This window comes from Pyrus communis, chromosome 11 (assembly GCF_041283825.1).
Source record: "Pyrus communis isolate YQ-2024b chromosome 11, ASM4128382v1, whole genome shotgun sequence".
NCBI lineage: Eukaryota > Viridiplantae > Streptophyta > Magnoliopsida > Rosales > Rosaceae > Pyrus > Pyrus communis.
Genome location: NC_142575.1, coordinates 6,211,673 through 6,227,424, shown reverse-complemented (window position 1 = coordinate 6,227,424; position 15,752 = coordinate 6,211,673). Strand labels below are relative to the sequence as shown.

Genomic DNA, 15,752 nt, shown 5'->3' with positions numbered 1-15,752 from the left:
TAAAACACAATTGAATTGAAACACTAATAAAATGATTCAAAACACCTATCATATGATTCCGGATCAAGTTCAAAACTTGGAATACATGTGGTGACGTATATTAACAACATATTTTGTGTGTAGTCTAATATCTTAGTGGATAGGATGTTGGGTTTGTAGAATTATCAGAGAGACGGGCCGAAGACCCACTTCCAACAATACCGATATTATCCCCAACTCGATAATTACCACTTGTACAATTCATCAGGTGTGAAATTTTATCACAAAAGACATCGATATTAATTGGAGTGGGATGAGGATATTTAAACTCTTCTTTTATCGTAAATATGGTCGATGTGGGATATTTCAACACGCCCTCTCATGTGGGACCGAATTAGTGGATCACACGTGGGACCCAATTAGTGGGTCACACGTGGGAGATCCATACATTGATAACCACGTGGAGCCAAGGGGACTCACCCTACATGTGGGGCCAAGGGCACCTACCCATCACGTGGCAGTACGTGCTCGCTTTCTGGCTCTGGTATAATGTAGAATTATTAGATAGACGAGCAGAAGGCCCACTTTCAGCAACACTGATATTGTCTCCAACTTGATATTACCATCTGCACAATCCGTCAAGTGTAGAGTATTAGTTAGAGTGAGGTTTAGGATATTTAAACTCTTCTGTTCTCAGAGATACGATCGATGTAGGATATTTCAACAGGGTTTCCACCCATGCGCTTTAGGTTCGAGACTCATCCCTCCCCTAAATTATTGTAATAGTTTCGAACCCTTCTCTTCCCATAATAATAATAAATTTTGTTTAAAAAAAAAGGTGCCACTAAACTTAAGGAAAATGTTTCATTAGTCAAATATCCCATAAATATTATGTTATATAGTTGTCTCTTCCATATCAATATATTTTATAATGCAAGTCACTATCGAAAATGTGCTTGTTTTATATGGGGTCTACATCTCCATCTACTTAACTTCCTATGATTAATCTGTACTTGTACCACTGTCTTCTCCAAACAAGAAATAGTAGCTCGCTATTACAAACCCTTTAGCCGGAAAATCGGCTATATTTTCATCTGTAAAATATATTTTCTTTTAGCGATAAAGATTATTGTGTTACGAAAGACATTAATTTAGTAAACGATACTTAATTGCCATAGTTGTAAAATTTTAGCAAATTATTGTTTGCTAAGTTTTGTGTCTTTAAGTTGGTTGACACGCATACGCAAAAACATGCAAATTTATGAAAATATTTACATATTGTTCGTCTAAGTACCATATTAATCTTAATTTACTCATAAGCAATAAGCAGAGTCCAACTATTTATCCCAACTTTTGAATATCAACTTATCTCCGACACTATATTTTCTATGAATAGATAAGATTCGGAGCGAACTCAGTCAAAAACAAATTAAATAAACTGAAAAAGTTCATACTTCGTTGAAACCCTAACCCCATAAATTAGGTTCAGAGCACTCAGTCACATTAGTTGTGAATAAAAAGTTATACGTCGGTGCCTCTTGTACTACTCGTTAAGAAAATAAACCGAACTCATTGCTCCTCAAACTTGAAAAAATATTCAAGTCAGGATCAGTTGAAGTTAATAGGTTAGCTCGAGCCTCCAGGGCTCCATATAGTTTGTGTTTTTACTACAAATTCGTAGAGATATCAACAAAAAAGTGACCTCACAACAAATTACTATAGTTTGCTTGTCAAGGGGGTTATGACATTCAGCTAACTTCATCTCTCTAAAATTTGGTTCCTTCTTCCAAGAACTATTAGGAGACAAACGGAGACTGTTAAATGGCTTAGACATATTTTTACTGTTGTTGTTTTTTTGTACTTCTTACTCTTCCATATTTTATATTTGTCTATTCATCAGCCATATATTATTTCATCATCTGATTCTAACTCTAACATATAATAGGATGCCCTTTGCTTTGATAACTTAAAGTCAAATATGACGCTGATGAACTTTTGTTTTTTTCTCTTGTTCTACTTGTTCTTGAATTATATACACTATATATGTGCTATATGTATACGTGTTATATAAACTGTGTACTCTTCTCTATTAGCCACGAGCACAAAAGTTTAGGAGAAAGATTTACATGAAACGGTTTTTCTATCACAACATCATGATTTAATAATACACTACTACATATAAGTTTCTCTCATGACATTGCATTATTAAATTGGAACAATAATATATAGCATAGTTTAATAGTGCTTGCAACAATTAAAAAGAAAATATATATATACATATATATATATATAGCATATATACTGTCACATCTCGACTCGGGTGGGAGCACTTTCCGGGCCTGACTCCATCGTAGCACGATATTATCCGCTTTGGGCCCCCAGCACACCCTCACGGTTTTGTTTCTGGAAACTCACACGAGAACTTCCCAATGGGTCATCCCTCATGGGATTGATCTCGCGCGCTACTCGCTTAACTTCAAAGTTTCGATAGAACCCGAAGCCAGCGAGCTCCCAAAATGCCTCGTGCTTGGTAGAGATGGAAATATACATATAAGGATCACTCCCCTGAGTTATGTGGGATGTCACAATCCACCCCCCTTAGGGGCCCGACGTCCTCGTCGGCACACCATGGCCAGGGTTAGGCTCTAATACCAAATTGTCACATCCCGACCCGGGTGGGACCATTTCCTGGGCCCGACTCCACCGTAGCACGATATTGTCCGCTTTGGGCCCCTAGCACACCCTCACGGTTTTGTTTCTGGGAACTCACACGAGAACTTCCCAGTGGGTCACCCATCATGGGATTGCTGTCGCGCGCTACTTGCTTAACTTCGGAGTTCCGATAAAACCTGAAGCCAGTGAGCTCCCAAAAGGCCTCGTGCTAGGTAGAGATGGGAATATACATATAAGGATCACTCCCCTGGGTGATGTGGGATGTCACATATACACACTATACGACGGTAGGTATGGGGGAAAATTAAGTATGGACTATCAAAATAGATGCAGGATAAAGTACTCGACTATTGACTATGAATATCATGGCAAGTATATAAAGTGAGGGCGCGGAGTGTTGTCCCGCATGAGAAAGTTAAGGGCCATTATATGCGTTTTTATTATGGGTTAATTTTAGGGTGAAACATCAACTTTCTTTATAAGATTAGAGAGCATGTGTTTATGCACATTTGAAGGCCATGGTCCGCATGTACTCATTTAGTTAAAATTGCTCACTTATTAGGATCAATAATTTTGTCATAAGTGAAGAGGCATGTAAAGATGTTAAGTGTTGTCCACCGTTGAAAAGTTATTAAAGAACTTTGCATATGTCCTTGTAAGGAGTTTGATTACTTTCCTATTGTGGATTAGCTATAAAAATATGTTAAAACTAACTTATTCTGGATTTATGGTGGAATCTCAGCCTATGTCACATGTCACTTTTGCTTGGATTCGTTCTTGATACTTTCCTAATTATCTCTCCATGAAAACATAGGATATAAATTGTTACAAATTCTTCAATACAAAATAGAACTTTTTTCCACCAAAGACACTAATAAAACGTGTTTACAGCATGCTTAGTACTTTTCTAGATTTGTAAAAAGCTTATGTGAGCATATTTCCTGATACTATGATGACCAATATCAAGAATTCATTTATCAGACAACCAGATGCTGGCTTTTCATGCTCTTCTTATCCCAATTCTTACCTGCTCTTCTTACATATTACATGGAGTTATTAGATCCTTTGAATTGTGAGATTTGTGCAGAAGTATACACTCCATTTAGTGAGTTAGCAAAAGAAATTGTACAATAATTATTGATATTGATTGAAATTTTCCTTTTAACAAATGCTAACCAAAATAGAGGAAGAAAAATTAAAGAAACACAATGTATGACAAGCCAGTTCAATGTACTACGTAAAGACATTGAAATTAAACTCCTTTTACAATGCAGATTATCTAACTTGATAATAAACTCCTACGAATATTCGTAGTAGTAAGTTAATTGAGTACTATGGGTTGAGATACTTTAATTGAGTACTATGTATGCTTAGTAATGAATAATTATATCGATTCCTATCAATAATAGAGTTTATTTTTATTTTTTATATTTTTTTAGGGCATGATACATCAATAAACGAGTTAAATCAGATATACTAACCACTGGAGATGTTTTCGAAACAACGTTAAAAAAAAAAATAGAAAAAAAAAAGAAGAAGAAGAAAACAGAGTTGGGAATCCCTAGTAAAAGTTAAAATCAAAATAACAAGGGTTATTATACAAAATGGTCCTTGAGATTTACATGATCAATAGAAATGGTCCCTGAGATTGAAAATCAATAGAAATCGTCCTTGAGATTGTCCACCATTCATGATTTTGGTCCTTCCGTTAAAAATGATTTTGGACAATTTTCAAAGCTTTGTAACTCAATCGTTTCTTAACCATATTCGACCGATAATATATCAAAATGAAGATAGGAAAGTGTAGAATAAGATTATACCTATTTGGAAGCCCAATGATTGCCGGAGATGGCCGGAAAATAGCCTGAAAGGTGATTGGTCTGCGGGAAAACTAGAAAACTCGCTTGAAACTGGGTAAACATTAAATGTTCATAACTTCTTCAATACTCAACCAAATCGAGTGATTCAAAAATGATAATAATACTTCTTGATGAGACAAAGAGAAATGGTAGCTTTTTCGAAGGCTAACTTGCCGTGCTTTGGTCGGATAAAGGCTCGAAAGTAGCTAACCATTTTCGAGTTAGCCACTTTTGAGTAGTTTTCCGGAAAAACCACAGTGATTTAGCAGTAAAGAAAGATACCATTCTCTTAGTCTCGTCGAGAAGTATGATTTTCATTTTTGAATCACTCGATTTCGTTGAGTATTGAAGAAGTTATGAATGTTTAAAGTTTACTAAGTTTCCGGCGAGTTTTCTAGTTTTCCCGCATACCAGTCACCTTTCAGGCTATTTTACGGCCATCTCCGGCAATCATTGGGCTTCCAAATAGATATAATCTCGTTCTACACTTTCTTATCTTCATTTTGATAAATTATGGGTCTAATTTGGTTAAGAATCGATTGAGTTACGAAGCTTTGAAAATTGCCCAAAGAGTTTTTAACTGAAGGACCAAAATCATGGATGGTGGACAATCTCAGGGACCATTTTTGTTGATCATGCAAATCTTAGGAACCATTTTGTATAATAACCCAAATAACAATACCAATTCAAAGAGCAATAGTAATCAATTGCAGATAGTAAGTCCTTTGTAATCCTACTATAAGAACATATTCATGCTAATTTGTTGAAATATTGGGGTTCATAGTCAACTACCCTTGTAATTATTTTTGTGATCTTTCTTATTCTAGATACAATGTAGATGTACATTAGGCGTGAACAGATTGAATGGATCCCAAATATGGCTTCATCATAAGATCTATATAATGAATCCAAAGTGTATATGTACCTATACTGCTCTTCCAGTAAAATATAACGAAATCTTATTCAAACACTATTTTTCAAGTTAATGGACACACACGTACGAATTACTAATATGCTTGCCAATTAAAATGATTAATCGTAAAAAATTAACATCTCAAAAATCTCAAAATGTATATAATTACACACACATGTAGAGAGAGAGAGAGAGAGAGAGAGAGAGAGAGAGAGAGAGAGAGAGAGAGAGAGAGAGAGAGAGAGAGAGAGAGAAGGGTGTTTAGACATAAGATGCTGAGTATTTTAATTACACCATATATATTGACAACATTATTTGCACAATGTCTGTAGTATTTGATATGTATGGGCCAAGAAAAAGAAAATCGGAAAAACTTACGGCAGACTAATCAAATTAATTAGTCCATGCATTAGATACTAATATCGGCTACATTACTAAGCATATGACTCTAATTTTTTCATCATCCAAAGCACCAACTCGGTCTTTCTCTTAATATGCTTCCTTTTGCTTAATTTGAAGATCATGGAATTAACTCTTCCTATATCTCCTCCCCTCCTGTACAAAAAACAAGAATTAATGGGACAGCGAGTAGCTTGTGGAAGTACGAATTGGCAAGTCATGACATTGAGATGTGGCAATCATAAGCGCGCATAACCCTTGGCTATATGTACGTGGCTAGGATTATGTCAATTGTCTTCAGCAACATCGGACATTTGAAAACCCTAAATTCTACACAACAAAGGCATACAGCTTTTTCTTTTTTCCTTGCATACTGATTCAAGGTATTTATAAACACGGTCTATCAATCACTAAAAGGGAGTTTTATAATTCTCTTCACCGAATGACTAGTTTCAGTTCCTGGATCGATCCTTAAGGCTAAATAATGTATATAATTCCGTCAAGGTGCATGCGCTTTGAAACTCAGAAATATATAAAATCTGGAAAATTTTAAGATTTTCTTTATCTTGAAGATTTGAACAGTCAAATTGAACCTTTCCCAACCAAAGGTTAATTATGTACGAATTCAAATGTGAAATTCTATACACAATACCCATAAATTATGAATCAACAACATAAATTAATAAATGAGTTAAAATGTATAAACATGAAAGAGATTAACTATACCGGGATTGAAATAGAGTAAATTCAGATTCATCAAAAGAACTTTCTTGTAGTATTTTCCGTTGATGACGATGAATTTTGAGGCTCAGGTCCTAGTCTAAGCTCAAGGTCTAACTCCGAACCCGATAATTGCAAACTCTTTTCACTTTGATCCCCATGAACTTGTGGTATACCTGGATTTTGAGGATGTTTGTTATGTGATGGTGTTTGAGAAAATAGTGGGAGTTGTTGGATGGTTGTGTCACTTTCTTCATAGAGAAACCAAGGCCATGGTGCCCTTGTTGTGCTTCTATCAATGTCATGACCAATAGGCTTATCGTGTTGCAAAGAATTGATGGTAGGGAGTATTGGGGAGTACGAGGAAGGCATCTTTGGGATGTCCAGAAGTTTTTGTTGTTGTTGGTGTTCAGTTTCAACAGTATTAGATGAGGAGACTTGCTTGAGCTTGGCTTTGTCTTTTCGGTGAATGTTCATGTGCCCTCCTAAAGCTTGTGCATTAGAAAACCCTCTTTTACAAAAATTGCATTCATACGACTTTGCTGCTTGTTTGCTTGCACCTTCTTGTTGTTGATCATCCGATGTCATCACCTGGTCTGAATTTTCTTGATTTGCCTGATTAGACTCCATTGCCAAAACCAAACAATTAACTGAAAAAGAGAGAAGAGAGAGAGATACAGAAGGGGGGGGGGAGAGAGAGAGAGAGAGAGGGTGAGAGATGGGTCAACCTGTTGGTAGTGAAGAATTATATATTAATTTTGGGAGAGAAGGAAGGCCTGCATTCTAGATATTAATGATCTGGAAATTACGTGCCATGCTCTAAACAATTTAATTTGAGTATCTACACACCTGTTTTTACTTTTCACACATCATTTTCAATTTTCAATTGTTAGATTGAATGATTTGAAGACGATCAATGACAAAAAATTAACAAAGGTATGTGGACGATAAAATTGGATGTGTGAATATATAGCACTTTCCTTGAATTTCTTTATATAGTCATAGCATGCTATGAAATTTAATTGTACCAAGGACAAAAAAAATTTCAAAACTTAGTCAATTAAACAAGAGCTCTCTAATTTAGTATATTTGGTCTTAATTTATATATATCACTTCTCTATTAGTTTTTGGTATATTATGGTGTGATTATTATATGTTTGGATACGTTTAAAGAAACCAAAAAATTTTGTTTGTATCTTTTCTTTTATATTTATTTCCAACTTGTTTTGCCTTTTGGTGTTTCATGGTGGAACTAATTGATCACATATGCTTTAAATTACAACATATATTAATATATAGAGAATCTAGAACACATATAAAATCAAAACGCTAGTATATACTAATATATAATCCATGTATATGTAATGTATTTTTTTCTTTCTTCACTTTCCCTTTTTTCTATTTGGGATGAAGTGATAAGAACTGTTAGAGAATCGACACATATTGATAAATAATTCACGTACAGATGGTTTTGAATCAGCTTGATATGATGACTTCAGTCTGGTTCTTTGTTTTCTTGTTATATCGATCATGGCAAAAAGTTATTGCTCCATTTTTTTTTGGGAGGGCAGGGGGGTGTGGTGTTGTTGTTTAGCAGTTGATACTTGATAGTTCAAATTACATAAGATCTTGCTCTTTGAGATTATAAAGAGAACAACGGGGTTATTTTTATAGCAATTGTGACATGAAATATTAATGACCTCTTTTTGTGCGCCTAAATTATTCGCAAAAAATACACATCTATAAATATTATTGACAACATCATAAATGATTCATGATTGCATGCATACAAAAAATATTAACTAATTCTTGATCTAGTGATAGGTCTCTTCTTAATATTAAAATTTGAATTTTAGTGATACGTCTCTTTTTAATATTAGACTTAAGGCTGATTTTGGTTCAGTAACCGAATAGAAAACCGAAACCAAGAAGAAGAAAAACTAACCAAAACCAAACAAAAATTTTTGGTTTTCCAAAAATAGGTGATAAGGTCCCGATTCCAGTACTGAATTTTGAGAATGTTCGGGTTTAAGATTTTTCGGGTCAAGTTCGGGTATTTTGATAATTTTTTCCAGCCTTAATTGGAATGGAGCCAAATTTGAATTCTTGAATAAAATTAAAACATGCATGCATGTGTTATCAATGGATAATGATTAATTGTATGTCATAATTGTATTAAGAGAATTCTAATTGACGATGACAAACTTGTCTAAACATCACCACTTTAACGTTTGATTGATTCCAACTTTTTCATTTCAACTTTTGTTCACCACTTGTGGAGTCTTTGCTAGGGTTTTGGCCGAACAGGCTGCAGCCATATGGTATCTGTAGTGTTATAAATATATTGCCATTTGACAGCCAAAGCCTTGGTAAGACTTTGAATGTAGAGATATAATCTGATCAATCTTATGAGCAAGTCCGCCGAAGCCCGACAACAGAGTCCACCCTGGTAATAAGGTTTCATCTGTTATAATGTAATCAGCACTCACAGAAATGAGAAAAACGAAGCTGGCAATTAGATTAAGTCATCCTAATAAGAACCAACTGGCATCGTCTCAGCCCTAGGTATTTGCCACGTGGAAGCATAAGACAAATAGCTGCTTGGTTTATCCTTTCTTTTAAAATAAAAGGAAGTGTTATTGGCACTCTAAAAATCTCATTATACACTCCTCACAAGTGTATTTTTCTTTCCTAATATAGAAAATTTAGAGTATAGAATGAGATTTTTGGAGTGCTAATAACAACTCCCAAAATAAATGGTGATTTTCTGTTCACTTGTAAATGAGAGGTCTTAGATTTTATTTTCGGCAAAGGAATTTTTTTAACCAAAACTATTAACTGAGCTTAGCCTAGTCCTCTACCCCTTAGTGTAGTTAATATCGAATGTATTAAAAAAAAATTCTTAATTGAATACACCTAAAATTTTATAAACCCTTCTAAGGGCATGTTTACTTGTGTGATACAAGTATAATAAGGAATGTGAATCGAAGGATTAGGGATGAGAAGGATTGGGTATCAGATAAACAGTTTCTTCCATGTTAATGTTAATGGGACACTTTGAATTTTGAGGTATTTCATGCCAAAATTCATGTGAAATCCACTTATTTACTCATTCCTTTGGTGTTAGTAAACAAAAGATATGAAACCAATAGAAATTGTATAAAGGGGTTTTTGAACTTTAATCATTCAAGAAGATTAAAATTTAATAAAAATCTGATGTTAGATTGAATATTGATTTTAGTCCCTTAATATGTACTCAATTCAAATTCATATTATATTTTTGTTTTTATATTTAATAGATAACTTATTTATTGTTATTACATTAAATTTTAAATTTATTATTATACATATTTTAATTCATTAATTTTATTTAACTTTCTCTAATTAGTGTACCTAAACGTCAGTATCATAATATATTTTACTAAATTAGTGTACTGAAATGCCTGTACCTAAATATATTGTAGTGAATTTGTGACACATAAGAAAATATGTAAAAACATAAGTGTACCGAAAATTCCGTACCTAACTATATGATACTAAACTAGTGTACCGAAATGTTGGTACCTAAATATATTATACTAAACTAGTGTACCGAAATGTCCGTACCTGAACATATTATACTAACCCAGTGTACCGAAATGTTCGTATCTAAATATATTGTAATGAATTAGTGGCAGATAAGAAAATATGCAAAAACATAAGTGTACCGAAAAATCTCTACGAAAATTATAAATAAAAAAACAGACATTGATTACATATACTGACATTAAATAGAGTCTAGGGACTAAAATCAAAATTTTAATCTTGTATAAGGCATTTTCTAGACATCATCTTATTTAGGGATTAAAATCTAGTTTTCTATTTTGTAAACCCCTGTATCATAATTTGGGCCCTAAAATTTGATGTTTGTTTAGGCTCTTTCATGACCCATGGGTAACACTGTACAGAATTATGGCTTTTAATTTGGGCATCCTCTTTCATGAGAAGTTCTTTCTGGAGGAAATTCACTGGGCTTTGATGTTTCTTTTCCATTGTTCTTTTATCATTTCAACCGTATCCTCTATCTCTAAGTGTTGATGCTTCAAAATACAAAGTCATGACTAAACTTGGTTGGTTCAATTCATAGCACTCGTGTTAGGCTCTCCGAACATAGCCTTTCATGCGATTGAATCTCTAAAATATTCCGTTCAAGGATCGGAAGGATCGGTCTTCAGGAAATCACAAGTACCAGATATGTTGTTAGACCATGTTGCTAGGTGCAAGTGAGTGTGGATGCAAATTTTCGTCGTCATTCTTCTTTGACGAAAATGCATCTGCAAAATAATAACATCTAAGATTAAGGACAAAAGCCTCACTCGCCCACGATGAATTGGGGCGCGGGGGGGGGGGGAGGATTTGGCCGAAGAATATTCGATGCTAAAGTTAGAATTCTGAAAATAATGTGTTTAGGAGTTTGTGGGTAGCAAATAACTTAGCTTTTTAGAGGGATAATATGGCTATTTATAGGGGAGTGACCAGCCCTATTTGGAGAATAGTGGCCAGCCATATATGGTGTAATTGGGTGAATAATTGCAAGATATTATGTGAAATAATATCTTGCAATTAACATGACAATTAATCCTAAATTAAATAGGAAATTTGGGAGTTACCTTTTGAATAAGGATTTCACGAGGAGTGATGAGAGGGATTTGAATAAATACCATTTTGATCACCTTTGACTCTTCCTTGATTGAGCCGTTATTATCCGTTGCATGCGTGTGGGGATTATGATGTGCCTCGAGGGTAATTTTGTCATTTTCAACCAAAAGTCCACGTGTCACCTCTATAATTTTCTTGATTATTTTTAGTTCCACAGTACTGAGGTTATTATATTTTTACTTCTATTCATTATTTGATATACAAACTTAATGTCTCTAACATTATCGTACACATGTAATATTCACATTGTAGAAGGAAATACAAGTATAAAATAATTAAATAATTAAGTATTTTTTTACTCTTCTTTGATTGAGCCGTTATTGTCCGTTGCATGCGCATGGGAATTGCGATGTGCCTCAAGGGTAATTTTGTCATTTTCACTTAAAAGTCCATATGTTACTTCTATAATTTTCTTGATTATTTTTGGCCCACAGTACTGAGGTTATTATATTTTTACTTCTATTCATTATTTGATATACAAATTTAATGTCTCTAACATTATTGTACACATGTAATAATCACATTGTAGAAGGAAACACAAGTATAAAATAATTAAATTATTTAGTATTTTTTGAGGAAACTTTTAAACCACTGTGCAGAGAGTCTTGGATGCCTCTTTAGCCCATAATCATAATCCAGTTGATACCAAAACGTACACCGTACCTGGAATCCCATTCAAAATTGTTTAGCAATGACCATGCAAACTATCCTTTAACTCAGGTACCATTTCTGCACAGACACAAAAATGTATGAACAATAGACCATATAACTAATCTTATAAAAAAATAAAAAATAAAACAAAAGAATTATTTTATGCACTCCAAAAATTTAATTTTACACTTTTCATAAGAGTATTTTTCTTTTTAAATATAGAAAATTTAGAATGCAAGTGATAATTTACTTGATTACTGTTTCAAGGTAACAAAGGTGGCGGGAGTGGTAGTCAATTCTAGTTGTATCATTAAGAGCTTCTTCAAGTGATAATTTGGGATCATTGTACTGTGATACACCTACAACATAATGCATTAACGATCATTGTACTCTGATACACCTACAACATAATGCATTAACATATATGCAATAAGTTTTTTCATCTCAACAATAAAAATATGCATTTAGTTTGACTTAAGAAACCACCATTATATATATGTAAAGCACTAATGACGCAATTAATCAAGACATAAAAGTACTAATTACTATTCTCAGTAATATAAATGAGTGGATCATTATATTTTTCTTTTGTGTAGCGTACAAGATTGTGAATTCCTTTTGAACATATAACCATTCAAGAGCAGCTTGCAATGCCATCAGAAGATAATTGAGATTTTTATGAGTTATATTAAAATAGGTAAAAATATTTATTTAGTCGTCCAAATGCTTATATCTCAAGCCAATAATTTAGAGAGTATCTGTGGACCAATGGGGACTCCATTAAGCTCAGCTGACATTTCATTTATGAATATTAGAATCTTGTTAGTAGCGTTATTCGAACAAAGTAAAATGTTCAAAATCAATTTAGTTTAATTTACTTACATTCAGGAATAACGTGAGGATCTGTTAAGTAGCTTGCATGTATTGAATTGTTCTTTAGGTGCATTGCTGCTATATCTAGCAGAATACTAATTTACTCCAAGAAAATGACCCATTGGGCAACTTGGACTGTTCTTCAGCAAATTTTGGTAATCGTCTTCCAACGAGTGATCGCATGCTGTGTGGACAGTCCCCACTTGTTAATGGGCCCAAAAACCTACAAAAACATGAAAATTTCAAGTAAGAGCTTATAGTATGTATTTCTAGCTAGTCAATGTGTTATCCACGTATTAGACTTGAAATTTCACCACACGTGAAGGGGCAATGAGAATGTGAGGACAAAGTTCCACATTGATGAGGGATCAGACCATGTAAGCGCTTGAACTACTCCCCATATTACTAATTGATTTTATGGTGGAACCTCAACTTTCTTCACCTATATATAATTACTAATATACTTGCCATCCAAACATAAAATCCAAATATTGTAAAGCAGCATTTTTATCTTCCTTTGAATATGAAGCGGGGTCAAACCAAGCTGACACCAACGTTATTCTTATCATACCTTTTTGAGATGCCTGCACAAAAACATGAATTTTCATTCATTCAGACTCAAGAAAAGGTACAGCTATAGCTATCGCACTACATACAATGTAACATTAATGACTCGTACAAAGCTCTCAATAGGACCTAATATTCTGATAAAGTACTCAAACCTGATATTTGTTCTTGTATAATGTTACTGCAGCTGCATGAGCAAGAAGTAGGTGATGAGTCACCAAGTATGGTTCAGTAGCCGAATCTTCATCCGTGCAGTTTAGGTTTTGCCAAGCAGCGCAACGTCCTGTCGCTTGGGCTCCAGTTGCATAACCATTGTTACTAAAGGCATATGGCTCATTCAACCTGATCCAATGCTTGACTCGATCACCAAATTCCTTGTAACAAAGTTCTGCATAATCTTTAAAATGACCGCTGCAGATATACAGTTCAAAATGTATATGTCACATATAGTAATTTATAAAAAATATATAGTAGCATGTATTTAGTTAAATGATCAACAATACACTACTGAGGATGAAATTTGTTCACTTACATAATACGAGGGTTCAAGAAACCACCGTATTCATCTTCTAAAGTTTGGAGTACATCCCAGTGGAAGATTGTAACAAATAGTTTTATACCTATATATACAGGATCAATAAACGCAAATTAAAAGTTGGTTAACTGATGTTTTTAAGAATACCGCATGTGGTTTGTTATAAATCCCTCATGTGATTGTGTAATTATTGTGGGATGATTTACCATTGCGTAGGAGTTCATTGATGAGATTGTTGTAGTAATCAATTCCTCTCTTGTTCACGCCTCTACTTAACGTTCCATCTGATCATTAAAAGACGCGAAAATAAGAAATGACTACATAGTTATGATATAGAAAAAAAGCTTTGGAAAAAATTAGACTAGATGAAAGAACAAAATAATTGTTATGTGACAATACCGATCATTTTTAACTAAATATGACGATGTTGAGGATTAACTTACTTGGTAACAATTTGGATCACGAAATAGAGAACCTATAAGCATCCAACCCCATATTCTTCATAATCCCCACATCTTCCTGTAAGGACACAAAAGGTATAAACAATCCTAAGAAATAAGCTAATATTATGAATATCATCTTCTATATCCTCTTCGTTCATTTAGGCGCCAAAATTTAGTATGCATCTAAACTTTGTGCGATTTTTGAACCTTATAGCGTTGGTATTGATCAACAACGACATCTCCATTACTTTCATCTGCGTTCCGTTCTGAAATAGCCAATTCAAATATTAACTATTAGATCATAAAGATCGTGAAGCCACACACACAGAGAGTTGGGTATACAGATATATACTGTATGATCTAGTCTTCGTCCCCAACAAATGGTATGCGAGCCGACGATGGATTTGGTTGGGATACATGGCACACAGTCACTACGGGTAGAGTTGAAAAAATTTCCAACCCACGAAAAGTAGTTTGGAAATAACTTATAAACCTAGGCTAGGAGGCGTAAACTCAAGAAAAGTAGCTCCATTTCCTATTTTAACTAATTGATTATTTGATTTAGATCACAAACCTGGATGTTTGTGGGTGTAGGTATCCCATATGCTTAATTGGTCCTCGACCACCTTGGTTTGCAGCACCTTCATACTAAAATGCATACACGCATATAAGCGTACTACTTAAATATCATAACGCAAATGAAAGGTTGATCAAGCCTCAAAAGGGACTGACCTGGTAAGCTACTGAAACTGTGCCAAATGTGAATTCCGGTTCAAAACTGCTTCTGTTGAGAAGGTCACAATGAATGTGGGTGGATTTGGATCAGCAGCTTTGTTATTTGTGAATGCCAACCCAAATAGTAGAGCACACCTGAGAGCAAATACCCTAATTTCATTGCCATAACTGAGGGTTTTTGGTGATCGATCGAGATAAGTTGGCTCTTCCTGACATCTTGCATGGGGTTTATATGGAAGGGCGAACGTGCTACTATTCATGAGAGTAGTAGACAGCTGTTCAGTTATAATTCCATTTTTGTAAACAAAAGTGGCTTTAAGAGTCCTAGTTTATGGTCCATTTGAAAGAAAGCAAGTTTTTATTAATAACTAAAATAATGTACATGAATAGTATTATGTTTTACTTGTGAGGCCCTGTAAATAGGAAATTACTCTTAAGATCTTTGTATCAACACTTTTTCTTCATGCACCTCTTAATAAAAATTTATTTATCCTTCGGTCCTAATTTGAAATTTAGGTGCTTAGTTGTTGATGAACGATAACATAGAATACATAGGGAAGGTTGCAGGGACTAACTTTTGTAATCGACTGATAAAATATTTGGGGCAAAAATGCCGAAACAAGCAGTCCTTAAAAATTTTTGGGGTGATTTTTGCCCAAATTTGGCAAAAACCTATTTTCTGAGGTAGGAGTGGAAAGAAACAACCT

General features: G+C 34.2%; 1 protein-coding gene and 1 pseudogene across 1 annotated transcript; both read right to left on the bottom strand.

The window, feature by feature from the left end:
* Positions 1 to 6,579: 6,579 nt before the first annotated feature.
* Positions 6,580 to 7,173, bottom strand: LOC137741654 (uncharacterized). The gene has a single exon (XM_068481348.1). It carries the CDS (start codon positions 7,171 to 7,173, stop codon positions 6,580 to 6,582), a length of 594 nt encoding a protein of 197 aa, XP_068337449.1.
* A 4,629-nt stretch (positions 7,174 to 11,802) lies between these two features.
* LOC137743131 (beta-glucosidase 12-like) lies at positions 11,803 to 15,111 on the bottom strand (annotated as a pseudogene).
* Positions 15,112 to 15,752: the final 641 nt, after the last annotated feature.